At 43.0% G+C, this 27,228-nt stretch overlaps 1 protein-coding gene across 6 annotated transcripts in view; it reads right to left on the bottom strand.

Moving 5' to 3' along the window:
- Nucleotides 1-804: 804 nt before the first annotated feature.
- The window catches only part of Kiaa0319 (KIAA0319 ortholog), a 53,683-nt gene continuing 27,259 nt past the window's right edge, over nucleotides 805-27,228 (bottom strand). For 5 of the 6 annotated variants that reach the window (XM_048348374.1, XM_048348377.1, XM_048348376.1 and 2 more), the window contains 17 exons: nucleotides 26,620-26,718; nucleotides 25,282-25,379; nucleotides 24,011-24,098; nucleotides 22,868-22,960; nucleotides 21,111-21,243; nucleotides 20,493-20,721; nucleotides 17,389-17,512; nucleotides 16,815-16,947; nucleotides 16,014-16,162; nucleotides 13,653-13,804; nucleotides 12,032-12,170; nucleotides 11,101-11,260; nucleotides 6,805-6,947; nucleotides 5,359-5,481; nucleotides 3,322-3,412; nucleotides 2,800-2,891; nucleotides 805-1,913 (listed from right to left, as the gene is read on the bottom strand). In XM_048348374.1, coding sequence (XP_048204331.1) covers nucleotides 1,735-1,913; nucleotides 2,800-2,891; nucleotides 3,322-3,412; nucleotides 5,359-5,481; nucleotides 6,805-6,947; nucleotides 11,101-11,260; nucleotides 12,032-12,170; nucleotides 13,653-13,804; nucleotides 16,014-16,162; nucleotides 16,815-16,947; nucleotides 17,389-17,512; nucleotides 20,493-20,721; nucleotides 21,111-21,243; nucleotides 22,868-22,960; nucleotides 24,011-24,098; nucleotides 25,282-25,379; nucleotides 26,620-26,718 — 2,225 coding nt within the window. In that variant the 3' untranslated portion in view covers nucleotides 805-1,734. The remainder of the gene's footprint in view (nucleotides 1,914-2,799; nucleotides 2,892-3,321; nucleotides 3,413-5,358; nucleotides 5,482-6,804; nucleotides 6,948-11,100; nucleotides 11,261-12,031; nucleotides 12,171-13,652; nucleotides 13,805-16,013; nucleotides 16,163-16,814; nucleotides 16,948-17,388; nucleotides 17,513-20,492; nucleotides 20,722-21,110; nucleotides 21,244-22,867; nucleotides 22,961-24,010; nucleotides 24,099-25,281; nucleotides 25,380-26,619; nucleotides 26,719-27,228) is intronic. The other variant, XM_048348378.1, reaches the window with a different exon arrangement.

Below are 27,228 nucleotides of genomic sequence, written 5' to 3'. Positions count from 1 at the left end.
TGGTGCTGTACTTAAGAATCGCTTATTTCATTTACCTATGGTCCCAAAGCACAAGGCAGTGATACTCGCAACTTGGACATGCCATACCCAGACCATAAAATACTTATTTTAAGTGAAAAGGTAAAAAGCTCTTGACTTAATAAGGGAAGAAAAAAAATCACATGCTGAGTTTGCTGAAAGCTCTAGTACAAGCAAACCCACAAAAACTGTAAAGAGGAGAGAAATGTGTGCTAGTTTTTAGTCATACTTCAAACTACAAAAGTGGTGAGCAGAGTCTGTAATAAGTGCTTAATTTGGACGGAAAACATATTACATTTGTTACATAGTATTTAGGAGAAAAATATAGCATCCATAGTGCTAGGTACTATCCAGGAAGGGGTTGATTATAATGAAGAACAAGATAGCCCCATGAGGACGAATGTTTCAAGAGAAAACAAACATGCTTGAAAGTTGAGTTTTGTTAAGGGCCTCAAAGAAACATTTGCTCTGGAACCACCTATCCCAGTGGCTAAATTGCCTTTCTCTCAGCTCCATCAACAGAAATCCCGTAGCTTGTGCCACAAGCTACAAGAGCACTGAGCAATAGCCCGCTGTTTAGGTACGGCCACACTGGATACCACAACACTAAACGTCTCTCTCCTGCTCCTCCACGACTGTGAGTAGAACTCCCGGGTCCCAATCCTGTCAGGTTAGGAAGAACTCCAGTCAATTGCTTTAGGATGTTTCTTTGTAGGAGGAAATGGTTTACTTTTTTTATATGATTACAGTGAGATGTAGACAAATCGCTTAATAAACATTTTATCTTCTTTTTAAATGTATGAACTGAATATGTTATGTCCACAGATTCTGGGGGTATTTGTAGAAGGTCAGAGCTTCAGGGCCATACCACTTTCTTTGAGACTGTATTTGGGGTTATATACAGAATTGCTAAGTTGCTTCCCTGATCTATGGAAGGCCTATAGTGCATACTCAATAAATGTTGAATGAATTCAGCCACTTGTTACTGTGCTTAATGTAAAACAGGACTGGGAGAGACCTCCATGAGGTTGATTTTTTTTTTTCTTGTGAGGTTTTTTTTCTTAGAAAAATAACAAAGAATGTTCAATGCTGTCTTCGACTTTGAACCTTGCTATCATTTCTGATGCCTACTGGCCTTGGAACACAATTCTAACTTAGCTCATGAGCTTCCACCAGCTACTTTCAAGACAGCATGGGGGGTCATTGATCATAAGCAAAGCAGTGAAACTGGGGATGGGGGGTTGCCTTGTGGGGGTGTCACATACAGCCCACAGAGCTCCCTGCCCAGAGACGGTTCATGCCTCATTCTAACTTGGCAGGTCTTACAAGAAAGACCACATTTGATGGCTGTACTGAAAAGCAATCACAGGAGAGGGACATCAGTCCTCCTTAAAGCCTTGAACTTACTTCCCTAAGTGTCTGGGGATAGTAACAGGTGGTACCTTTGTTTTCATTTGGGCATTACAATATAGCGCCCCTGACAGACACACTATGCTGCCTTTATTCCTATCCAGAAGCCTCCCAGTGTTTTGTTTTGGTTTGGTGTCTCAAAAACTCCAAGAAGCCACATCCTTAAGTATGTGGACCACATCCAGCCACTGTGCAACGTTGCTGAAGCGTATGCTAATGAGACTGGCTTCTGTGGTTTAGCTCCCTGTGACTGGTCCTGGAGTTGTGGATTCCTGTGGGTCTGTCCAGCAACTTCCAGCTGCCCCCTTATCTGTCCTTGGATCGATAACCGAAGGAAGCTCCATTCCTGATGGAACCATTCATGGAAACCTTCAAGTTCCCTCTGTCCATCCTTTCTCGACTGAAGATGGTATCCTGGTCACTGTCAAGCTCAGACTCCGACACCATCAAGCTGGAGTTGTGCTCTGTGCTTTGGTGCTTAATACCTAGAAAAAGGCAGGAAGGGCATCTTAGGAGGGAGTTCACCTTTCCTTTCAGCTCTGACACTCCAGTCTCAGGTCACATGGGGACCTGCAGGCATTGCAGGGTGGTGCCCTCCACACCTTCCGAGCAATTGACCATAGCACAGCAGGTGCATGGGCTCCTTGTGAGCAAGCTCAAGGGCTTTGCCATCATCCCCAAGCCTGAGCTCTAGCGTTAGCCACAGGGAGGGCAGAGGGCTGGGCACAGAGGCAGAGGACCCTTTGTGGAGAAACCATCTCTGTCCCCAAGTCATGGGGCAGGGGCTCAACTGATAGCAGACTTTCCATATCCCTCATTAGTCCATCTATTGGCCAAATTGTCATTAAATCATTAGCTGCCAATGCAATCTCTCTCTCTCTCTCTCTCTCTCTCTCTCTCTCTCTCTCTCTCTCTCACACACACACACACACACACACACACACACACACACACACACACACACACAAAGTCCTCAGGAATGACACCAGATGCTTTCCATCACATATTTCCAGTCTCACACTCACAGAGAGGGAAAGAGGATGATGGAGAATTATATCGAAATACATGGCTTGAAGCATGAAGACAACAGATGAAAACTGGAGCAATGGGATGAAAAGCAAAACAGAGAGAGGGCAACAGATTAATCTGACTCAATTATAATATATGCACATGAAAAGTAGCTTGGTGAGTCTCCTTTGTACAATTAATACATATTAAAAAATTAAGATAAATCACAGATTCTCAGTCTCACTCTTCTAATTCAAGCACTGACTTCAGCTTATTCTTCCTTTTGCCTGACTTACCTTTCAGGCAAATACCTGGGTTAAAGGGTTTCGAATCAGCAGGAAATTGTCTTGGAAACCATCCTACCGTATTTGGGCCTCAGTTCCATTCTTTCCTGTTCATCCATGTTGTCTAGGATGGTGTACCTTGTTTTCTTCCTTATTTTAGTCCTTTTCCGTCTGAAAGAAACAATAAAGAATTCAACTCAGATTCAAAGAGTAGCAATTGGGATCCAGGATTTTAAAATATATGGAAACCCAGGTGCCAGTGGCTCGTGCCTGTAATCATAGCTACTTAGGAGGCTGAGACCTGAGGATTGCAGTTTGAATCCAGCCTGGGAATGGAAATGTGTGAGACTCTTCTCTTTAATTAACCACCAAAAAAAAAAAAAAAAGCCAAAACAAAACTGGAAGTAGAGCTATGGCTCAAGTGGTAGAATGCCAGCCTTGAATAAAAAAACGATCAGGGAGAGCACCCAGGCCCCAAGTTCAAGTCCCAGGGCATGTGCATGTGCACACACAGAGACTATTAAGCAATTCAATACTTTAACAAACCCAAGCAAACAGCACTTGAGCCTCATTCACACAGATAAATACGCATGCCAGGTACCTCTTACAGCAGCAGATGCAAAGCCACGTCAGCCCTCCGGTGCCTGCCATTGCAGTGAGCGTCAGTGCTGACACATAGAATACGCTCCAGTCTAAATATTAAATAAATGAAAAAAAAAGAGAGAGGCAGAGGGAACTTAGTAACACAGCATTTTCCAAACCACTTCGCAAACATGTTACAGTGAATATTTCTCAGTGCATCCAAGGAAAGGCCGCGTGTGGCACTGAAGCTACCATGCCCGCTGCAACAGAGAACAGCCAGGCAATAACAGAACAACTAGAACAAGCCTGGGTGCTTTTCATAGCGTCCATTTGCTCCCAGTTGCTCAGGGAGCACACAGCTCACACCTGACTTTGGCCAAAAGACTGAGAAGCAATGACAGCACAGATTGTATGCTAATGAGATACTAATCTAAAAGTACTGACGTTGATCCATGAAGGAGTTAATGTCTCTTACTTCTGCATATACGGCACATCAAATATTCACACCAGATCCTGTGAATCACATACACTAGGCAATTCCTGTGGGGTTGTAATAAAGCAAATCAAGTGCCTGTGTGACTGCCTGTGGCATGGAGACTCTTTTCAGAGCCAGAGAGTAACTGGGAAACAGCTTTGACCTTCATTCCTTCCTCCCACGTCCTTGCAGAAAGTGAAAACAGCTTGGCCACGGAAACTTGGGAACAGAGAGCCAATGGAACAGACAATATTTAACTCTTATTTGACATCCCATAGGCTCCCTGCAATGCTGACCCAGACACTGGCTGTTTGCAAATATTTATGTACTATTTTTTTTTCAGTTGTGGGGCTTAAACTCAGGGCTTAGGTGCTGTCACTGAGCTTTTTGCTCAAGGCTAGTGCTCTACAACTGGCTCCACTTCTGGCTTTTTTGGTGCTTAACTGCAGATAAGAGTCTCCTGAGCTGGGAGTATGGCCTACTGGCAAGAGTGCTTGCCTTATATACATGAAGCCATGGGTTTGATTCCTCAGCACCACATTATACAAAAAGGCCAGAGCGGTGCTGTGAGAGTGCGAGCCTTGAGCAAAAAGCAGCTCAGGGACAGTGCCTAGGCCCTTAGTTCAAGTTCCAGGACTGGCAAAAAAAAAAAAAAGCGTCTCGTGAACTTTCCTGCTTGAGCAGACTTCAAACTGTAATCCTCAGAAGTCAGCCTCCTGAGTAGCTAGGATCATAGGCATGAGCTACCAGTGCCAGCCATTTATGAACCATTAAGCAGGGACATTAAGTGCCAGTCAGCACTTAGCATTTTTTAAAAACTATGCCCGTCTGGATCCCCATGATGACAAGTTTACTCTGAATGCTTCCCTTGACATTAGGGTATCATTTTTGTTGTTGTTGTTTTCCCTAGAAGAGGCCTGAAGGCAGTAGTCTGGCCTGCCCAAGACCATGGCTCCAGTTGCTGGCACCTACTTGAGGAGACAGCCAGAAGGTGGGTTGAGGACTGGGAATATGGCCTAGTGGCAAGAGTGCTTGCCTCCTATACATGAAGCCCTGGGTTCAATTCTCCAGCACCACATATATAGAAAACAGCCAGAAGTGGCGCTGTGGCTCAAGTAGCAGAGTGCTAGCCTTGAGCAAAAAGAAGCCAGGGACAGTCAGTGCTCAGGCCCTGAGTTCAAGCCCCAGGACTGACAAAAAAAAAAAATCCCAGAAGGTGGGTTGAGGTTTCTTCTTTGTCTGATTCCAGCAGGTGCACAGCAGGGACAGCACCACAAGATACAGCAAGGCAGGTACAATCTGCAAATGTATCTTGCGGCCCAATCAGTTCTTCTTGTGAAACTGCAACAAAAGCGAGCATCTTCACGCTGTACAGGATTTTCCTCTCTGGTAAGTTTGACCTATCACATTCCAAAGGCTGACTGGGGAGGAGCTGAAGTCACCACCAGGTGATTGGACTTCTGGTGAGAAAGGGCTTCAGTGTTTACAGCTGTTAAGTCCAGACAGGCATTTTTGGATATACCTCTGCCTACTGCCCTCAAACTCCTTGCCCAAAGCCACCATCTGCACACCAGAACTCACCACAGTTACTCTCCCCATCCCAGATGTAGCGCTCAATAAGATTCTCCATCCACAACCGAGAGCAAATGCAGCGCTTTGTGATGGGGTCACAGTGACCATGGCCAGAACATTCAAGAAGGCAACCTGTAAAGAGATGTGTGAAACTGAGGTTACCACAGAGGAAAAGGGGCTCTCTGGTTCCCATTTCTGAATCCTCCACCGAGGAGGTCCTGACTAGCATGTTGTGCAATGAAAAATTTCTTCATGGTATCAGGATCTGGTGGCTCACACCTGTAATCCAAGCTACTCAGGTGGCTGAGATCTAAGGATTAAGGTCCAAAGCCAGCCTGGTTAGAAAAGTCCATGAGATTTTTATCTCCAATTAACGAGCAAAAAGCTAGAAACAGGGTTGTGGCTCAAGTGGTATCGTTGCTAGCCTTAAGAGGGGAAAAGCCAAGCAAGAGAAGGAAGTCTTGAGTTCAAGCCCCAGTATGGGAGGGGGAAGGGGGCGGGAACAAATCACAAATTTATAGCACCTTCTGGCTTAAGAAAATAAATTCTAAGGTGTGTCCAGTGAAAATATGAGCAAAGATTATCAACATTGTAGTATCATTTAAAATCAGTCTTAAAGTCCATGGGCAGAGGAGTAATTGCTTAACTACAGAACATATCTTGGGAGTAATACCATGCAGCCATAAATATCTCACTGCAGAGAGACTTCAAAAGCTTTGAGAGAAATGATCATACTATGAGTTGAAGTTAAAAAGCGCGTTAAAAATATATCAAATCACTTGTGTTACATTTCCTACAGATGAGATAACTGGAAAGAAAGAAATCAGAATATGATCAGGAGTCATTTTTGGACAATGTTACAATCGAGAGGATTATGTTATTCTTGGTGTCTTTCTAGATAGTCCAAATTTCCTACAGAAAGTAAATGACCACTTTTATAGCTAGAGAAAAAGGTGACCTAAAAAATTAAATTACTCAAGACTGAGAAGGTCAATTGCAAGTGAACTTATATCTGAAACAAGTTAAATTTCACTGCCCAACTTATTATCTTTTCCCTTATAGTGCTTGGTGAAATGGTCGTGTCATCAAAACATTACTTGTGAGAGCGCTCACGATCATTTTCACTAATTGGAACTCTGAGCCTGTTAAGGGGTGCCTAAGGCATGGCTAGCCAGGAGCTGAGCAAACAGAAAGGATGTAACCTATCTTAAATTTTTAAACTTAAATTTTCAAATCTAAAAAAAAAAATTGACCACGACTAGTCACTGTTTCCTGCCAAGACCAAGTAGTTGGCAAATGTGTGTGACAGCAAACGTATGGAGAAATCAAAGCCCCAAAAAGTTCCCGGATGGTAAAGTAAAAACCATTCCCTGTCACTCTTCTTTCTGAGCCTGTAAAATGTACCCACAATGGGCAAGTCCCTGCTTCTTTGCGAAGTTCCCTTCGAGGACAGACCTGCTGTGTCTATCCTCAAGACCTTGAAAAGCAAGAAATCCGCCTTCTCCTTGGAAAGACGCCTGTGCAGATTTTGAGCCACATCTGTGGCTTGGAGCACTTTGAAAGGTGGCCCACTCTGTACAGAAAACACAATGGCGGTGCTGCAGAGGAAACAAGAAAGGACAAAGCATGGTCAGGCAGTGGCAATGTGACAGGCCCCCTTAGCTATCAGACCGGACCCCTGAAGTTGTCAGGTGGACTGCTATCACGCTGTGGCTCAGTAAGGCCCCAGGGGCCATGTGTGTGGGTCATTTATGAATGCGTTTCTAGTCCTAAGTAAAGGCTCTTTGGCCCCTAAGGATGCCTGGTAATAGAGTTTGGGGAGAAAGACACCGAAGGTCTGTGTGTGAAGATGCACCATGCACAACATAGTGACCTGCAGACATTGTCTTTCTCACTTCCTTTCCTTTTTACCTTTCTTTCACTCTTTCTACTATTAAGCTATACCCTAAGCCCTCTTTTTTTAAAAATTGTATTAGGGATTGAACCTAGGGATTTGTGCGTGTTGGGCAAGCACTCTACATTGAGCTATATCCTCAACCTCATTTCCTTTTTTTAATATGTATATTATGATGTGTTATATATGCATATATATATATATATATATATATATATTAGTGCCAGTCCTAGGGCTTGAACACAGAGCCTGGGCACTGTCCCTCAGCTTTGGGCTCAAGGCTAGTATTCTAACACTTTGAGCCACGGCTTCACTTCCAGCTTTTCAGTGGTTAATTGGAGACAAGAGTCTCATAGGCTTTCCTGCCTGGGCTGGCTTGAACTGCAATCCTCAGATCTCAGCCTCCAGAATAGCTAGGATTGTAGGTATGCCCCATCAGCACCTTTATTACCAATGTGCATTTTGTCCCTCTAAATTTGGCTAATCTGGAATATATGCTTGTCTCTGTCTAGCTTCTTCTTTTTTTTTTTTTTTTTTTTTTTGCCAGTCCTGGGCTTGAACTCAGGGCCTGAGTACTGTCCTTTGCTTTTTTTTTGCTCAAGGCTAGCACACTGCCACTTGAGCCACAGCGCCACCTCTGGCTTTTTCTATATATATATGGTGCTGGGGAATCGAACCCAGGGCTTCATGTATACGAGGCAAGCACTCTTGCCACTAGGCCATATTCCCAGCCCCTCTGTCTAGCTTCTTGAAGGTAAAATGTTTTTAAAGTTCATCTGGTAGTGGTATAGCATGTATTAGTATGTAATTCCTTTTTATTGATAATATTCTATTGTATGAATGCATCACATTTTTAATCCACTCATCAACTGACAGACATTTAAATGGTGTCTATTTCAGGTCTATTATGAATAAGTACTATGAATATCCATATTCATGTTTTTGTGCAGACAGAAGTTTTTGGTTCCTCTTGGGTAATTTCCCAGAAATGGAATTAATGTGTCATATGGGAACTCTATTTTAACATTTTGAGGAGTTGCTAAACTTTTCCACAGTGCTGTGACATTTTACATTCCTTTTTTCTAATTTTTAGATCCAAGACTTGGAACTGAACTCTGTACCCAGCACTGGCTAGTGTTCTACCAACTAAGCCATACCGCCAACTCCAGCATTATCCACTCCTACCAGAGACACACAGGTGTTTGGATACAGCCACATAATCACCAGCACTTGCTATGCCCTGGCTTTGGGTGACAGCCACCAGAAAGTGTGGGAACCAGGATCTCAATGGTACGAAGGCTTGAATCAGGGCCTGGGCACTGTCCTTTTGCTTTTTCTCTCAAGGCTAGAGCTCTACCACTTGAGCCATACTTCCACATCTTGAATTTTGCTGGTTCATTGGAGATAAGAGTCTTATGGACTCTTCTGCCTGGGCTGGCTTCATCCATGATCCTCAGGTCTCAGTCTCTTGAGTAACTAGGATTACAGGTGTGAACTACCAGTTCTGCCTGGTTTCTCTGTGTAGTTCTGACTCACATTCCCTAATGGCTAATGATAAGAAGCCTCTTTTCAGGTGCTTCTTAATATTCATACATCTCCTTTGCCAAAATATCTATTCTAATCTGTATTCCTTTCCTAGGGCTGCTATAAATAAGTACCACAAATTATGGCTTAGAAGAATTGACATCTCTTTTCTTACAGTTCCTGAATCTAGAAGTCCAAAACCAAAGGTTCAAGAGGGCCAGGCTGTATCTTCTGCTGTTAGAGAGGGTCTCCAGGTCCTTGTCTTAGCTCTACTTGCTAGTGATCCTTAGGATTCCTGGGCTGAAATACAAATCCCTCTGGTCTTTGTTCTGTCCCTGTGTGTCCCTCTGTCTCTCTCCTCCTCCTCTTCTAAGGATGCCAAGTAGATCAAGGGCCCACTCCCCCAGTAGGACTTCATCTCAACCAGCTACATCTACAAGGGTTCTCTTGCCAAATAAAGTCATGCATTCAAATTTCAATATATCATTTAAAAAATAAACCTATAAGTGTTTTTATTATGAAAGAAGGCTGGATTTTGTTGAATTCTTCCAGGCCTCCGTTTTGGATTTGTAGTTTATGATCTTTTTGCTGATAGTCTGTGGAAACATTCACACCCACAGACTAGATCCCACCTGGTCATGGTGTGTAATACTTACAACAATGTGCCTGGCCTGAGATGGCGAGGGCCTATAATGAGATTTGCAGCCATAGTAGTATGGATATTACTCTATAGTTCTCTGGCTCAACATCAGAATACAACTGGCTTCCCAGGATGGGAAATATTTAAGAAAAGGTCATGAAGCTTTATGTTGATTCTTTAAACATTTTGTAGAATTCACCAGTGAAAGTATCTGTCTTTAGAGAAAAATTTGTTATCCCTAAAGCAATCTTTTTACTGTTATGGTTTTACTCATATATTTTTATTTCTTCTTAAGTGAGGTTTCATTGTTCATGTCTTTTAAGGAATTTTTTTTTTCTGCCCATCCTGGGGCTTGTACTCAGGGCCTGGGCTCTGTTCCTGAGCCTCTCTGTGCTCAAGGCTAGCACTCTACCACTTGAGCCACAGCGCCACTTCTGGCTTTTTCTGCTTATGTGGTACTGAGGAATCGAACTCAGGACTTCAAGCATGCTAGGCAAGCACTCTGCCATTAAGCCACATTCCCAGCCCTTTTAAGGAATTTATACGTTTCATCTCCTCCAAAGATGGGAAGCATCCAGCCCCAGAGCCATATGAGGCCTTGAAATCATTAGGCACACCATGGGCCAGACAATCTAGAGAAAGACCGATCAGTTCTGTGGATCTGTCAAAGAAACATCTTTAGTTTTCTTGGTTTTCAGGTATGTCTTTGATTCAGACGTGTCTTATATTTTGTAAGTAAGAGAAATGTATAATCAATTTTAGAAAGAGTTCCATAAAAATAGTTAGAGGGCCAGACTCCAATGGCTCACACCTGTAATACTAGCTACTCAGGAGGCTGAGATATGAGGGTTGTGGTTCAAAGCCAGCCCGGGCAGGAAAGTCCATGAGACTCTTAACTCCAATTAACCACCAGAAAACCACAAGTGGTGCTGTAGCTTAAGTGGTAGAGTACTATCCTTGAACTGAAGAGCTCAGGGATAGCACCCAGGCCCAGAGTTCAAGCCCTACATTTGACAAAGATAGATAGACAGATAGATAGATAGATAGATAGATAGATAGATAGATAGATAGATAGATAGATAGGAGAGTTAGGGGTACAGCTCAATAGTAAAGTGCTTCCTAGCAGGCACAAGACAGCATTTGTAAATGAATAAGTCACATTAATTAGAGTGTGTTTTCACTGGGATTCTCCCCGTAAATATCAGTTCTCTGGAAGATTAACTTAAGTGCAGGCATTGACAGCTGATAGAAAATGGAGTTATTGTGAATAGTTGGTTTTCTTTCCTATATTCTTTTCTTTCCCTCCTCCCATCCTACCCAGTAGGAGAAGAATTTAAAAATAAAGACTCAGGTAAGTGTAAAAATCCTGTAAGAATTAAAGCTCAAAGTTCAGCCTCATATTCTCCTGTAAGTCAGTAAATGGGAATCAGTGATCAGACATCAAATCTGAAAATCACAGCTCTCTCTGCCCTATTCTTTAACTCCATTCAGAGCATTCTCAATCAACAAACATTTACTGAGACCAGGAATAAGGCCAGGAGGTCTTACTCTGCCCTTTGAGAAAGAAAAGAATATCTGCATAGAATAACGATGTGCACAAAGATCCAGATGAACAAAGGGATAAGCCTCTTTCTGTTGGGCTGAAAAGAGAGAACTTGGGCTCAGGGCCGCACCTTGGGTGTGCAGCTCATACCTGAGATCTGAGTGGGCCTGGATCTTATGCACCTTAATGTCGGTGTCCAGCACGTTCAGAAGCATCGCCAGCTGTCTCACCAGGGTGTCCTTCTGTTGCTCTGTCAGCTGCTCAATGCCGACGTTCAGGATCAGTTCTACCTGTCCACCCTTCCTGGGGTCTGGGGGGAGAGAAGACAGGGGATTTCCACACAGAAACCATGGGCTTGACAGTGTAAGAAGAAAAGCTGGCATCAGGGTTTTCAAAGTCATTCTTGTAGCCAGGCACTTGTGGATCACACCTGTCATTCTAGCTACTCAAAAGGCTGAGATCTGAGGAGTGAAGTTGGAAGCCAGCCTGGGAAGGAAAGTCCATGAGACTCTTGCCTCCAATGAAACAGCAAAAAGCCAGAAGTGGAGCCATGGCTCAAGCAGTAGGGTGCTAGCTTTGAGCAGAAAAGCTCTAAGAGACAATACCAAGGCTCTGCGCTCAAGACCAAGTACTGGCATGTGTACACATGTGACATACATACACACACACACACACACACACACACACACACTCCACTCATATAATTTATATATTTGGCTCTTATGATTCAGATAAATTCTTCTAAACCCTGCAGAAGCTACCATCTACTTTTCTTTCTGTTGTACCTCATGTTGTCCAGAAGATAACCAAGTGGACCTAGTTAAACTCCAGGACAACTTGAAACTCCGGGATGTCACTCTGTCCTCACTGGAACTGTCTCCCCTGTAGCAGTCCCTGTCTACTTCACCAAAATCTTTTAGAATTAATATTCTCTGTAACCAGTTTTGAGGCAGGGGCCTGTCTGGCAATATACCACAAAGTTCTAGAACATTCTTCAGAGAAGCCAGCTATGTTGGTCCTCTACACTGAGTTTCACCTATCCAGAACCCACCCCAGCCACCTTCTCAGGGCATGAACACACCTGGGCGCACTTCCACCGTGGCTGTGTCTGTGTCTGAGGCCCCCTGACTGTCGGCAACTCGCAAGTGGAACGTGTAGACGCCCTCCACCAAGTTTGTGAGCTGTAGTGCCACACAGTGGTCAGAGCCATCGATGACATCCTGTAAAATAATGTGCCTTACAGGATAGCTGTCCATCTCAAGTCCCAAGTGCTGAGCTTCTGTTGATCCCAAACCTCAGCCTGTATCCTATCTTTTCCTATATTGATGATCTTATGAAAACATCAAGGGAGAAGGAAACTGTAAGGAAGGGCATGGATGTTCTGATTAACCCTTTGTAGCTCTTCCCCATCAAGCACAGAAGCACAAAGTCCTCAGAGGGTACTAAGAACAGAGTTTCTCTAACACTATCTAGGAATTATCAAATGATTCAGTTAATCCTGCAGAAGGAAAGAAGGCTGACCTTCCTCGGCTCAAAGCATGGGCTTGATGAGTCTCTTCATGTTTGATGTTCACCTTGAAATGACCTCAGAGACTGGAGACATCACTGTTCACTGCTGTGCAATTGCAAATGGTGACCAAAAATGAGTTGTGAACACAAGCCCCTCACAATTATGCTACAAAATGAACCTACCATTGAGAGGAACTGAACTTATTTTAGAATTGTTTTGAAAAGTATGAAACATTCTCAGTTCCTTATCAGTGACCACTCCTTTGGTACATTTCTAAGAGAATATTTGCAGAACTTAGCAAAAGCAGAAGATTACCTAAATTTATATCCTAAGAGACAGAGTGATCTATTAGATAAACTAGAAACAAAAATCCTGCATTTGTTTGATTTGATTAAAGTTGAGTTAGAGCTGGGCACCAGTGGCTCATGCCTGTAATCTTAGCTACTCAGGAGACTGACATCTGAGAATCATAATTCAAAGCTAGCCTTGGCAAAAAAAAAGAAGAAGAAAATATAAATCTGTGATTCTTCTCTCCAAGTTACTGGCAGAAAGCCAGGAATGGAGCTATGGCTCAAGTGGTAGAGCAGCAGCCTTGAGCAAAAAAAGCTCAGACAGAGTACCCTTTCCCTGAATTCAAGCCCCAGGACTGGGGCACACACAAAAATAATCAACTTAGACCAAAACAGGAACAACAGGAAAGCTGAGAGTAGAATGATTCCACTCAAGATTTGACTGCAAAGTCTCTATGGTTTGCTACCCAACAGACATCAGATCAGGGAGAAGTCAGAAAGGACCTTGTTTAAATGCAACAAAAGCCTACCACCTCGGGCCCTCAGAACATTCCAATGTGGAAGCATGGCACCTTATCAGAGAAAATGAGCTAAGGAAGAGGTTCCTGTGATGGAATTGTTTCCTTCCAGAATTCACACAGTGGTGCCCTAACCCTCAAGGTAACTGGACCTTGTCTCTCTCCCTTGCCATGTGAGAACACAGGAGGGAGACACCTACAAGCCAGAAAACAAGACCTCATGAGAAGCTGAGTTGGCCCACATTTTGATCTTGTCTTCCCAGCCTCCAGAAACATGAGAAAATAAAGACACTCCGGAGGTTTGTGGTATTTTGTTTTTGCAGCCCATCCTGACTCATCCAGATGCACTGCAACTCTCCAAGGGACAATTCCTTGAGTACTCACTCCTGCAGCTGGACTCTGGCCATCTCGGGTCCACAGATAGGATACAATTCCTTGGTCATCAGTAGACCTTGAACCATCCAAAGTAATGGAATTATTGGGAAGCACGAGAACATGTCTGCCGCCAGCCTGGGCTCGGGGAGGACTGTTATTTTCTAAGTCAAATACAGCAAAAGTGAAAGCAAAGAAATGGATTTAAAACCCTGGTAATACAGAAAGCATGTTATAAAATACATCCTATATTTTGTAGCTATCTAGAATTTAAATATCCAAAAGGCATTATTGGATGCTCCAAGTACTTATAAAATACTATATAAAGTTTCTTATAGCGCTGTGCATACCTACTTGTTATTTGGGATGAAAAAATATAGAATAGATAGCAGGATGGACACTGGAGATTTAATGTTATGAATTTTAATAAGCTCTGTTCAAGGTTTAGAACATGAAAATATTTTGATTGAAAATCAAGTGGTAGAGAATTGCCTACTATGAACAAGGCTCTGGGTTCAATTCCCAGCACTGCTCAAATAATAAGAAGAAAAAAATAAATAAAATAAAAATATACTCTGAGTCATTTTTCTTATGGGTCCATACCATCTGGCTCAAGAAATATTTTTAATTCTAAGATTTCCAAATGCGTAAATAATAATAATAGATGCCTCATTTATAATGACTGGGTGTTGGATATAAAGGAGGCAATGTGAATGTTCTTTCTGATTTAAGCTCCTCAGGAAAGAAGGGCCATGGCCATCCAGCAAGGCTGGGGTGTGGGGGAGATTGTAACAAAGCACAATCCCAGGTGGAGATGACTCTGCTTGTTCACACAACTCTTAGGACCCAATCTGCCCTTTACAACAGAAATTGAGGGTGATGGCAGCCAAGTGTGGATCTGTGGGAGTCCCTTACCTCCCACTGGTCAACAGCAACCACTATCCTGAAAAAAAGGCACCAGAGAGGGGCCAGAGACAATAGCTGCCAAGCTTTCCTGTTTCATTGGGTTGGAGGTATAGCTCAGTGGTAGAGTGTTTGCTTGCCATGGACAAGGTCCTGGGTTCAATCCCCAGGTGGGGGGGAGTCATTTCAACCCCACAAACCATTTTGGGGGGCTTCATTGGGGGAAGTCTGGTGGTAAGGAAGGTTAATTCTGCCATGCATAAAGGTAAAGGCCAGGAAGAAGAGAAATCAAACTGAGCCCCCAAATCTTTCTGTTTAAAATGGTATCTAGATTCCACATAGGCCCATGACTGGGGAACCACATCTTTCTATGTTGGTGCTGTTGTGCTCCTAAACTCCAGCCCTGAGCTCTCCTGGCACTCACAGACTCTATTTTTACAAACGCAACACATCCAGTTCGGAATTTATTCCTCACGCTTACTGCTGCTCTTCTGGGATGAAATTTCAGACCATGGCTCCATCCCCACCTACATGCTGGAATCAGAATTTCAATGTCGTCTTAAACGTCGTTTTCCCTCACCCTCCAGATCCATTAAGTTCCCAATTCCTGAGAAATGAGGCTCCCAGCTCTCTTTCCAGTCCACCCCCTTTTCTCCTCAAACAGGGCTCATGTCATCTCTTATCAAAACAATTACAAATACATTGTATTTCCCCTGCTTTCAGACTCTGTTCTTATCAACTGCCTCTCTTTTCTTCCTTCTTTTTTCTTTTTCCCTTCCTTCTTCCCTCCCTTTCTTTCTCTTCTCATTCTCTCTTCCTCTTTTACTTCCTCCCCTCTCTTTCCCTCTCTTTTTCTCTCTCCCTCCCAACTTCCCTTCCTCTCTCCTTCTCCCCCTTTCCCTGCCTTTTTTTTTTCTTTCAGTGCTGAGCATCAAAACCAGGGACTTATCCATGCTAAGCACATGCTAACTTTATCACCAAACCACACCCCAGCCCATGTTATAATTTTGCTTTATTTATTTAATATGTATGTGTGTGTGTTCACAACCAAGTAGGAAAACTGATATAAGTAGACAAGTACCCAAAGGAGTACTGCATTAGTCTGCATCACAAATTTCACACAAAGAAACTATATAGAACGTGAACACAGTTCTACTTTGTGTTTCCAAGGATGAGAGAAAGTGAAGGTGCCATTTAGACTCTGGGCTTTCAGGTGCTCACAGGACAGTGACACTATTACAGGATGCACTTCACCAGCATAAGGAAGTGCAGTTTCCTTGCACAAGGAGACTATGAAATGGCCAGTGGACTAAAATGCTGGCTTTCTAGACAAAGGCAGAGTTCTGCACCTGCTGTGAACTCATAAGCAAATGCCAGCATCTCACAATAATCCTGGCCCAGCCTGAGGGAATGGCATGTGACTAGAAGTCAGGGCAAGCCCAACCTCTCCAGCTCAATCTGTCTACTCACCCTTCTTCACTGCTATGGTCAGGGTGGACGTGCTGCTCAGGCCTTGCTGGTCTCTCACTGTTAACCGGAAGTGGTGCGTGCCCACCGGAAGACCAGTCACAGTGGCTACAGCTCTGTCGGCATTTTCCATCTCCACTGCACTGGGGCCTCTGCAAAAATGTGAAAGTGGTTGGCAGAAGGAGAGTTACTTACGTGTGTATGGGGAAGGCTATGCTGGTTCAGCTTTTTCACTCAAGGCTGACACTCTACCACTTGAACCATGCCTCCAGTTCCTGCACTGGTTATTTCTGAGATAAGGTCTCACTTCCTACCCTAGCATATGCCTGGACTTCAACCTTCCTTTTTTTTTGCTTCCTGCCATAGCTGGGATGACAAGCACATACCACCACACACAGCTTCTTCTGTTGAGATGGAGTCTTCTGGACTTTTCTGATCAGGCTAGCCCTAGCCCTGGAACTATGAATCTCCTGATCTCCGCCTCCCATAGAGTTAAGGTGACAGGCATGTGCTACCACACCCAGGTATTGGTTAAGGGAGTCTCTGATGGATGCCAAGGCTAGCCTCAAACCAGGATCCTCCTATTCTCAGACTCTCAAGTGTTCTAATTACAGAGCCAGCACACTCAACTCACACTTACTAGATTCTTCTATCAATAATGCCTATTTGGTTTTGATTTTTAAAAATCCTGACTTCTCAACGAGCTCAAGCTAAACAGGTAATATAGATCTTCTAGAAAAGACATATGGTCACTCGGGCATGGTCTATAGCGGTGAAGCTGGAAGCTGTGGGTGGATACACTACCTGACATGCTCCCAGCAGTAGAAGACAATGCCGTGATCATCACTGCTCCTGCTCCCATCCAGGGTGGCACTTTCCACAGGGAAGACCAGCTCCTGATCTAGGCCAGCCACAGCTACTGGAGGCCTGTTGTGTTCTACAATTTCAGAAACAGTGTGAAAAGTTATCTTTTTTTTTTACAAGTATGCAACCACTTGATTTCTTTATATATACAAATTACTCATGCTCAAACTCCTAGGGCATGCAGTGTCCTTTGGCTATCTGAGGTGTGTGATGAGCCTTATGGTAGAAGAGGTACCAGGAAATGCACACTACAGGCACCTAGCTGACCTTGGAGCTGACCATGCCAACTTTGAGAATGGGGACCCAGGCTGGAGAAACCACAGTTCAAAGATACACACATCCTTGACTTCCTTAGAAGGCCTTCAAAAGTCATGGAGTCAAGAGAGAAGGAAAAAGAAGAGAACAGAAGAGAAAAAGAAGGAAGGGGAAGGGGATAGACATAGCCAAAGCCCCACAGCCCGTTATAATTTCTGCTCCCACCTCTGGGGTCAAGTCTCATTTCCATCTCACCTACCTGGCTGAACAATCACAGTGACCAAAGCCACGGACTGCTGTCCTGAAGAGTCCGTCACCATCAGCTGAAACGTATATTCTCCTTCCTGCATTGCAGACAAATGGAGGTAGGGAGTCTGTGCTCCCTAACAACAGGAAATATAAAAATGAAAGCAGAAAGGAAGGCAATATTAAAGAAGCACAAGTAAATAGTATGACACAGCACAGAGATATATAGTAACCTAGAGCTCTTTCTTAAAATGACCAAGTAAAGGTCATGGAAAGCCCATTGTATATTCTCACAGGATTGTAGGAATGAACATTATTAATGCCACCAATTCAAGTGTCGATTTCCCTCCCTAGCACCTACTCTACAGAAAGGCACAGGAGGCTGGCACATAGAAGGTGAGCAAGCACAGTTTGCAAGAGCAAAAAAAATGGGAACAAAGCCAGGCATCTGTGGTTCATGCTTATAATCCTAGCCACTCAGGAGGCTGAAATAGAAGGATCATGATTTAAAGGACAGCCCTGGAAGGAAAGTATGGAAGACTCTTATCTCCAAGTAGCAACCGAAAAGCTGGAAGCAGAGCTATGGTTTAAGAACTCATTAAAAATGCTTTTCTTGCCAGGCACCAGTGGCTCACTCCAATAACTACCAAAAAGCCAGAAGTGAAGCTGTGGCTCAGGTGGTAGAGCATGAGCCTTGGGCAGGAAAAAAACAAATCAGAGACAGTGCCAAGGCCCTTAGTTCAAGCTCCAGGACTCCCCCCACCTCCCAAAATGCTTTACTCAACCAAGTGTCCGTGACTCATGCCTATAATCCCAGCTACTCAGGAGGCTGAGACTTGGAGGATCACAGTACAAAGCCAAGCCAGGCAGAAAGGTTTGAGCAACAATATCTCCAATTAACAGCAAAATGCTGGACTGGAGTAACTGCTCATGACATCAAGAAAGGTGAATGACAGCAAAAGACTACAAATTTAACTCTCAGTACCAGTGCACAAAAAACTCAACATAATTAATTCAAATGCTTTTTCTATTTTGACTAAATAAGGTTCAATAGAAAAAGTTCAATTGGGACTCCCAATGTGACTTAACAGTAGAGTGTTTGCCTTGTATTCATGAAACCCTAGGTTTGATTCCTCAGCACCACATAAACAGAAAAAGCCAGAAGTGGCACTGTGGCTCAAGTAGAGTACTAGCCTTGAGCGAAAAGAAGCCAGGGACAGTGCTCAGGCCCTGAGTTCAAGCCCCAGGACTAGCAAAAAAAAAAAATTCAATTGAGAAAGTGTAATTTCCTACAACTTGTCTCAAAATTGACAAGGTTACAGACATGCTTATACACATAATGAAAGGCATGATGGCAGATGACTGTGCCTGCCTAAATATCCAAATGCAACCATGTGTTGGAGAAAACTGAACAAGCTTCATTCCCTTCCACAATGTACAGCACAACCTTGCACGAGTTTTAAGCTAATAAGAAAGGTGTGGTAGCACACATCTGTAATCTCAGCACCTGAGAGACTGAATCAGGAGAATGGTGAGTTCAAGGTCTGCCTGGGCTATACAGGAAGAAAGGTGTGTGTGTGTGTGTGTGTGTGTGTGTGTGTGTGTGTGTGTGTGTGTGTGTGTGTGTGTGTCCTGGAAGTCAGGGCCTAGTACTATTCTGAGCTTTTTTGCTCAAGGCTAACACTGCCACTTAGGCCACAGCTCCACTTCTGGGTTTTCATGTGTGTGTGTGTTTTAGTGCTTAATTGGAGATAAGAATCTCACAGACTCCTCCCCCGGCTGGCTTTACTCCATGATACTCAGATCTTAGCCTCCTGAGTAGGTAGGATTACGGGTGCGAGCCACAAGCACCCCAACCAGGAAGATTTTTAAATAAAGGAAATGCAAAATATGTTTCTCTTTTTTATTCATCCTCTTCTGGATCAAAATTCTTAATGGAACAGAGCAAATGCCACATGGTTTCTATCTGAGGCAGAGGTGGGCACCACAAAGAGTGTTCCCCAAGGCATCTGGGAGCCTCACAGTCTTCGAAGTTCCATAAACACAATCCATCACTTTACATTCGCCATCATTGCAAAGTACTTTGCAGAAATATCAGAAAGTAAAGCAGGTAAGCTTTCATAAGACACCTGCTTTACACCTTCTATGAAAATTTATCGAGGACTGTTGAGACAGAGCTTGAAGGAAGAAAGGAAAGTGGCAATAAAAGAACACTTTTTTAGAAGTAAATTTTCATATAATAACACAATTTCAGAATTTCTAAGCTCATTGGCAACAACTTCAAATACTTCTAGGTATTGCAAAAAGAAGAATATGATAGCTAGGTCTGGAATGTTCCCCATGAAGTCCCAAGTGTTAAAGGCTTAGTCTCCAGCCTAGGTTCTACTGGAAGGTAATGGAACCCTTAAGGTCTAGAGGGAGGTGAGTAGGTAATTGGGGGTGTGTCCTCAAAGAGGATTGTGGGTCCTGGCCTCTTTCTCCTCTTTGCTTCCTAACTTCCGTCAGGTGAGTGACTTTTTGTTTTGCTACAAACTCCCCACCATAATATGCTGCCTTGTTACAGATCTCCCCCCACATACATCCCAACCAAGGGAATTGATCTTGGATTTAATTCTCTAAAACTGTGGGTCAAAATACTCTATTACTCTTTTTAAGTTGATTGTCTCCAGTGTATATTAATGTTATTTCTTTAGAAGAATAAATGAGATGAATAAGTGAAAAGACAGATTCAAAGAAGCTATTAAAAAGAAATCACTGGTTGTAAACAAGATAGTCTGAGACTTCTATCAATAGGAGAAACTAAAAAAAAAATTGCTTCCTGATAATGAGGTTTGGTTAAGATTTCTAAGATTTCCTTCAATATTAAAGTATTTCTCTAACAAATATTGGGTCAGGCTTTTCTAAATTGACTTCAAGTCTAAGTCAACACAGGACCTCTTGGTAGCAGCTCTATGCATTAATAATAGATGGATGGATGGAACAGATATACAGTTAAACATTACAGATAACAGATCAAACATAGACAAACATAGATAGGTAGATAAATAGGTAGAGAGACAGACAGACAGATAACAGCTATAGACATTTATAGAGCTGAAGGCAGCAAAAAGAACTTGCCTGCATGGCCACCTCTTTGCTCTTGCTGCTGGCACTCAGGGACCACTCATAGAGGGCAATCTGGTGGTCATCACTGCTCTGGTTTCCGTTCAAAGTGATGGAGTTTTGGGGCAAAGCTATGGTCTGATTCGGTCCTGCATTGGCAACAGGTGGATTGTCCATAGCACTGTGGACGATCAGGGCTGCAGTTGTAAAGTTAGTGGCTCCATCTGAATCTGTAATTGTTAGCCTGCAAAGAAGACAGAAAGCTATTACAAGAATATATGAAGTCTTAAGATGGGTGATCCGAAGCTGACTATGGCTCACACCTGTAATGCTACTCTGGAGGCTGAGATCTGAGGATCGAGGTTTGAAACCAGCCCAGACAGGAAAGTCATTAGACTCATCTCCAATAAAAATGCCAGAAAAAGTTGGGAGTGGCACTATGGCTCAAGTGGTAAAGTGCTAGCCTTGAACACAAAAAGGTTCAGGGACAGCACTCAGGCTCTGAATTCAAGTCCTGGGACCAGCAAAGGAAAAAAGAGCAAAATGAAAAGCACTGTGTTTTATGGGGATCAATATAAGAAAAGAGCAGAACCATATTTAATGAAAAGCATAAGAAAGGTGAAAGCCACTTGCCTGAAAGTGTAGTTCCCAGGGAGAAGGTTAGACAGGTGCAAGACAGGGGAGTCGAGCGAGAGCTTCCCTTCCAGGAAGGGCCCGTGAACTTCTTCCCAGTGGTAGCTCACGATCTCAGTATCATCTGTACTTTCTACCAGATTGAAAAGACAACTACAGCTGAAATGCGACAACAGTAAAAACTCACCTTATAGTTTCTGTTATTGCATATTTCATTTATCTTATATGAAATCCTATATTTGCACAGATCTCAGTGGTATGTATTATCTATTAGAAGGCAGGCTGGACACTAGTGGCTCTTGCCAGTAATTCCAGCTACTCAGGAGACTGAGGTCTGAGGATCAAGGTTCAAAGCCAGCCCAGGTGGGGCTGGGAATATGGCCTAGTGGCAAGACTGCTCGCCTTGTATACATGAAGCCCTGGGTTCGATTCCCCAGCACCACATATATAGAAAACTACCAGAAGTGGCGCTGTGACTCAAGTGGCAGAGTGCTAGCCTTGAGCAAAAAGAAGCCAGGGACAGTGCTCAGGCCCTGAGTCCAAGTCCCAGGACTGGCAAAAAAAAAAACAAAAAAAAAAAAACAAAGCCAGCCCAGGCAGAGAAGTCTGTGAAACTGGGCTGGGAATATGGCCTAGTGCTTGCCTCGTATACATGAAGCCCTAGGTTCGATTCCCCAGCACCATATATATAGAAAATGGCCAAAAGTGGCACTGTGGCTCAAGTGGCAGAGTGCTAGCCTGAGCAAAAGAAAAAAAAAAGGAGAAGAAGCCAGGGACAGTGCTCAGGCCCTGAGTTCAAGGCCCAGGACTGGACAAAAAAGAAAAAAAAGTCTGTGAAACTCTTATCTCCAAGTGCTAGTATATCTCAAGTAGTATTATCTCAGGTGAAAGAATGAGGTCCTGAGTTCAAACCCCAGTAGCTGTACCAAGGGGAAAAAATGTTTTATTTTCATGTTGTCAAGGGAAATAAACAGCGACATCAAGTAGATGCAAAAAGTTGCACAACGCTATCACCACACATTTGCAGGCTGTCGGAATGGAGCAGGATCTGGAGCCAAGGAACATTCTTCTACCAAGCAGGACAGTGATTCTCATTTGACAGGATTTGGCATCAACTTTGTGATTAGATGCATATGAAATATAGTTATAAAGCACACATATTATTGCGCCAATTCAAATACAGGAAATGTTTTGAGTCTATTCTGGTTTTCCTAGACACCCTGGTCTACTCTACAAGAAGGAATTATCCCTGAATTAAAGAGAACCCCAGTCACAGGTATGTATAGTGATTTTCAAACTGCTAATTATATATGCTACATACATTGAACAAGCCTTTGACAATTATCATTCCCAATTAAATAGATGTCCATGGAGAACTCATTTCTGTTTACTTTTTCTTTCTTTTCTTTTGGTTTGTGGAGCTAAGGTGCCTCAGGCTGGCCTTGAACTTGCAATCTTCCTGCATCAGCCTCCCAATGCTGAGATTACAGAAGGATGCCATCAAGCCTGGCAAAGCCTTCTTACATGCAAATAAAACATCCCTGAAGAGTAATTGAGCACAAGACAGAGATGTTGTGGTTTAAAGGAAAGAAAAAAAAAAAAAGCCCTCTAAGATAACAAAACTAAAGAATGAGACCACCATGGTTTATCAATGTCTGGGCCATAAGTCAGCCTCAATTCAGATCCCCCATTAAATCTCACTGTTGGGGGGGGGGGAAGAAACCAAAACGCTGAAGTAGCACGGGATAGACACACACGGCTGCCGTCAATGAGGGCCGATGTCACAGGCAGAGAGAGCTCTTGAATTTGAGGAGAAACAACTGCTACAGGTGGCAGGTTGACTCTTGCAGCTGTGTGACAGGAAGAAAAGAAAGCGACTGAGCTCACAAGGTGTCACATAACTCATCCTCAAACAAAGCCATTGGCTTCCTGAAAACAGATTCTAAGCATCCTGTCAAGAGAGTGATTCGCGCACCGGGCCTCAGGTATGGAAAACACCTTTTGAAGATGTACAGTCTTCCTATGAAATTTCAAGAGCTTGTCTGGAAGTTTCCATGTTCGTATGAAACCTAGGATCAAAGGTAAGTCACAGGATGTGAGCAGTGACGGCAGAACAATTCAGCTCCTGTCACCAGCTAGATCTCACATCTTTCGCTGAAGGCACCAGCCACCATGACCATGCTTCAGCCCTAATAATGAGGTAGAAGGTGCAATAGGAAGAGAGATTGGCTCTAGGTAAAGGCTGGGAGGTGGCATGGGCACAGATCCCTAGTACAGGATCAGCCCTCAGTGCCCTGGAGTGGTAGTGGAGGCTGAAAGCCAGTTCATGTTCTACTGATCAAGCCAGGATTGTGCCCATTGGATAATTTAGTTTGTGACACTGATTGCAGGGGATTGGGAACACTGTGAACTTAGTGAGACCACACCACAGATACAGACGCCAGGCATTGCAGACCTCTTGGTTCACCTTGCTCCCTGTCGAACTGACAGAAAAATATTGACCCTAGGAGCCTAGCTGTGGGCTTGAAAGCTCACAGCATATATTCGTCCTTACCCCTTAGCAGATCAAGTGAAAGTATTTGAAATAAACACCCATGCTCCTAAGTTAAAGCAGAATTATGAGGAAAGGAGGCAGGTGTAAGTGATAATGGAGTAAATGACAGACAGAGACAGCAGTCAGTCAGTAATTGCCATGTCAAGCAAGTACTAAAAGTTATGCTGAAAGTAGAAAGGAAACAATCAGCCATAATTCTTCAAGGTTTTCTCTCTACAGTAGAGCCTAAGGTAGTGTATATATATATATATATATATATATATTTATATATTTATTTATATATATATATATATATAAACAATGCCATCCAGGTGCTGAAAACAGACTACCCATTCAACAGACTTACCTGGTTTAACAGTGACATTGATGAATCCTTCCCCAAAGGCACTGTCATTAGATACAGCCACTTTGAAGGCATAAAGTCCTGCTGACAACTGCAGCATAAAGAAAAGGCACACAGGTAAAGGTGCAAAGGACATGAGGGGCCTACTGCCTAGAAAAGGCTAAAGTATCTAGAGGCCAGCTCCTGAGGTTGGCAAAGACAAGGGCTCAGCAGAAAGTCTCATTTCCATCTCTCTAGGACTGCCATGGACTTGAAGTGTGCATTCTGGAACACTGAAGGTCTTTCATTTAGGAACAGATATTCACCTGCCTTAGGGAGACTGACAGCAGTTCTTATATGTTGGTTTTGTTTTGTTTTGTTGGCAGTGCTGAGGATGAACCCAGGGTCCCATGCATGCAAACATAGTTCTACTACTGAGCTACACTTCCAGCCCAGAAGCTAACCTGTAGCTCTGGAGTCTGCTTAGATATTCTAGTGCCACACTTGGAGAAATAGGTCTCAGACATGGGAGTGAGGTGAGTTCAAGAGGTACCATGGGCTGTGCAGTCTCAAGGGATGAGATGTGACTGTCTAGTAGGACACAGAGCTCTGGCAGCTAAGTCAGCTTATTTCACCCTCTGGGCCAAGAAGAGGATATATTTCCTCTTGTGAGGTGCTTCTCTCTTGGTGTAAGAGTTGGCAGTCAGAGTAATATTTGAATTGGAAAAGATAATTTACAACTCCTAAGAGATGAGCCACCAGACTGAGAATGGAAGTTACTAGAATGTCTCTAACACTTCCAAGACTGCAGGAGTTAGGACACAACCTTTTTAACCAGAATGTTGAGCAATCAGCCACTTTAAATGAAGCAACACTGTCTGAAAACCTTTTGACTTAACTATCTGTCTATCTCCATAGTTGAAACTTTGTCCTTTTTAAAATTTTTTTCTTTTGTTCTTGAAATAGTCTTATGTTGCTGGGGCTCACCTCAAATGCTTAGGCTCAAGCAATCTTCCTGCCTCAGCCTCTCAAGTAGCAGAGACCAGAGGATCACATACCACCATGCCCAGGTTCTTCCTTTGATTTTAACCATAAGAAATAATTTTGGGCTTAGCATCTAAGTGTGTTAAACTGGTGTGCTGTCGAATGCAACTCATCTTCAAATACTTACTTTGGTGGGAATTCTTTTTTTTTGTGGGGGGGGGGGAAGTAGTAGGGATTGAACTCATGACCTCAAGCATGTTAAATAAGAGTTCTACCACTTGAACCATATTCCTGGTCCTCCAGTTACTTACTTGAGAGAGGTTAAGAGTTTGTGTGTGTCCTAGTATTATTTCACCTTGGTAGTCTCCAGGATGACTTATTAAACTCCATTCATAGTTGTAGTCTGTTTCTGAGAGCAAATCAGAAAAAGGAGTGGTTATCAGTTCTGAGAGGTCACTTCAGAACCTGGGCAGAGGGGAAGGAACTAGCCTTAAGCCAGCATTACCAATTACTTTGAATATAGTACACTTTCACTCATTATCCAATATAGGAACACCACATTTTCTACATCATTTAAGGTAAATTTTTATTTTTATTATAAAAGCAATCAATTTAGCTAGACACTGATGGTTGATGCCTATAACTAACTATTTAGGAGGCTGAGATCTGAGGATTGCCATTCAAAACCAGCCCGGGCAGGAAAATTTGTGAGACTCTTATCTCCAATTAAACACCCCCAAAATGGGAGTGGAGGTGTGGTTCAAGTGGTCAAGTGGTTGGGCACAAATGCTTAGACACAGCTCTGAGTTCAAGCTCCAGGACCAGCACCAAAAATAAAAAAGAAAATCATAACTTAAAGAAAACAGTTTAAAATCTCCTCCACCAATCTGTTAACATTTGGCTGCTTTCTAGGGTGCTATATCCATAAAAGTTTAAACCCCAAAAATGAACTGTCTTTTTTTAAAATAAAAAGGCAAATAGATATCAACTCATTTGAACTTTATAGGGATTTAAGAATAAAAATAAATCATACATCTCTATGTTGAGCTAAAGCTGTCTCTCACCTTCAGATATGAATAAAGGATGATGTTTTTCATCTCAAAGGATTGAAATACAAATGTCAAATGTTGAGTTCTTTGTGTATAAAAATGTTGACCTATATGTAACAGGAAAGGAATGAATAAAGGAAATGACTGACCTATATGGGAAAGTCAAACACCTAAGGAATGAGTCGGCTTCAAAAATAAGTGCATTTGATTGGGCCATAGAGCAAGAACAAATGTTCACTGGATGGTAGAGACTACATAAATAGGAGAGCTTTTGGAAGATTTTTTTCAGCAATTGGTTTGACGTGTTCTGAGAACCTACAGCTGGGTATTCAACACAAAGCTCCAGGCCCAGGCCACCTCAATCTTCTCATAATGGAATCTTCCAGGCTCTATGGGTTGTCACAGGCCAAGATGTGGCACCATCCTGATCAGTTAAAGGATATGTACCATGTTTTATTTGATATATTTGTACTGTATTTTAATCCACCTCAATAAACTTGAGCAGTCTTCAGCCTTCATATTTGATGTCACCCAATGAGGTGAAAATGATTCTGTGATGCAAATAACCTGTAAAGACTCACTCTTGAAGAAAACACTCACGTGCAGAGGGTGCTGGCACAACAAAAGCCTTCAGTTCAACTTCATTGTTGGGAAAGGTTATCATTAGGTTATCTCCAGCATACACGGTAAGTTCTTTCACTAAAAATTAATTAGAAATGATACCATTGATTAGAAACAGTGCCACCACATAACATGAGAATGTTATACTACTATAATGTTATATACAGTAGATTGGGTTTGCTGTTGTTGTTTTATTGTAAAGGTGATGAACAGGGAGTGGGGGGAATACAGTTACAAAAGTAAGTTAATGAGTGCATGTCTTTTTTTTTTTTGCCAATCATGGAGCTTGAGCTCAGGGCCTGGGCACTGTCCCTGAGCTTCTTTTGCTCAAGGCTAGCACTCTACCTCTTGAGCCACAATGCCATTTCTGGCTTTTTCTGTTTATGTGGTGCTGAGGAATCGAACTCAGGGCTTCATGCATGCTAGGCAAGGACTCTACCACTAAGCCACATTCCCAACCCCATGAGTGCATTTCTTTTTATACACTTCAACAGTATATCAGTTTTTATCATCAGTTATAATCATGTCACCAGGCACCAGTGGCTGATACCAGCAATGTTAGTTACTCAGGAGACTAAGATCTGAGGA

Source organism: Perognathus longimembris, chromosome 6 (assembly GCF_023159225.1).
Source record: "Perognathus longimembris pacificus isolate PPM17 chromosome 6, ASM2315922v1, whole genome shotgun sequence".
Classification (NCBI taxonomy): Eukaryota; Metazoa; Chordata; class Mammalia; order Rodentia; family Heteromyidae; genus Perognathus; species Perognathus longimembris.
This window is presented reverse-complemented; position numbering and strand designations above follow the sequence as displayed.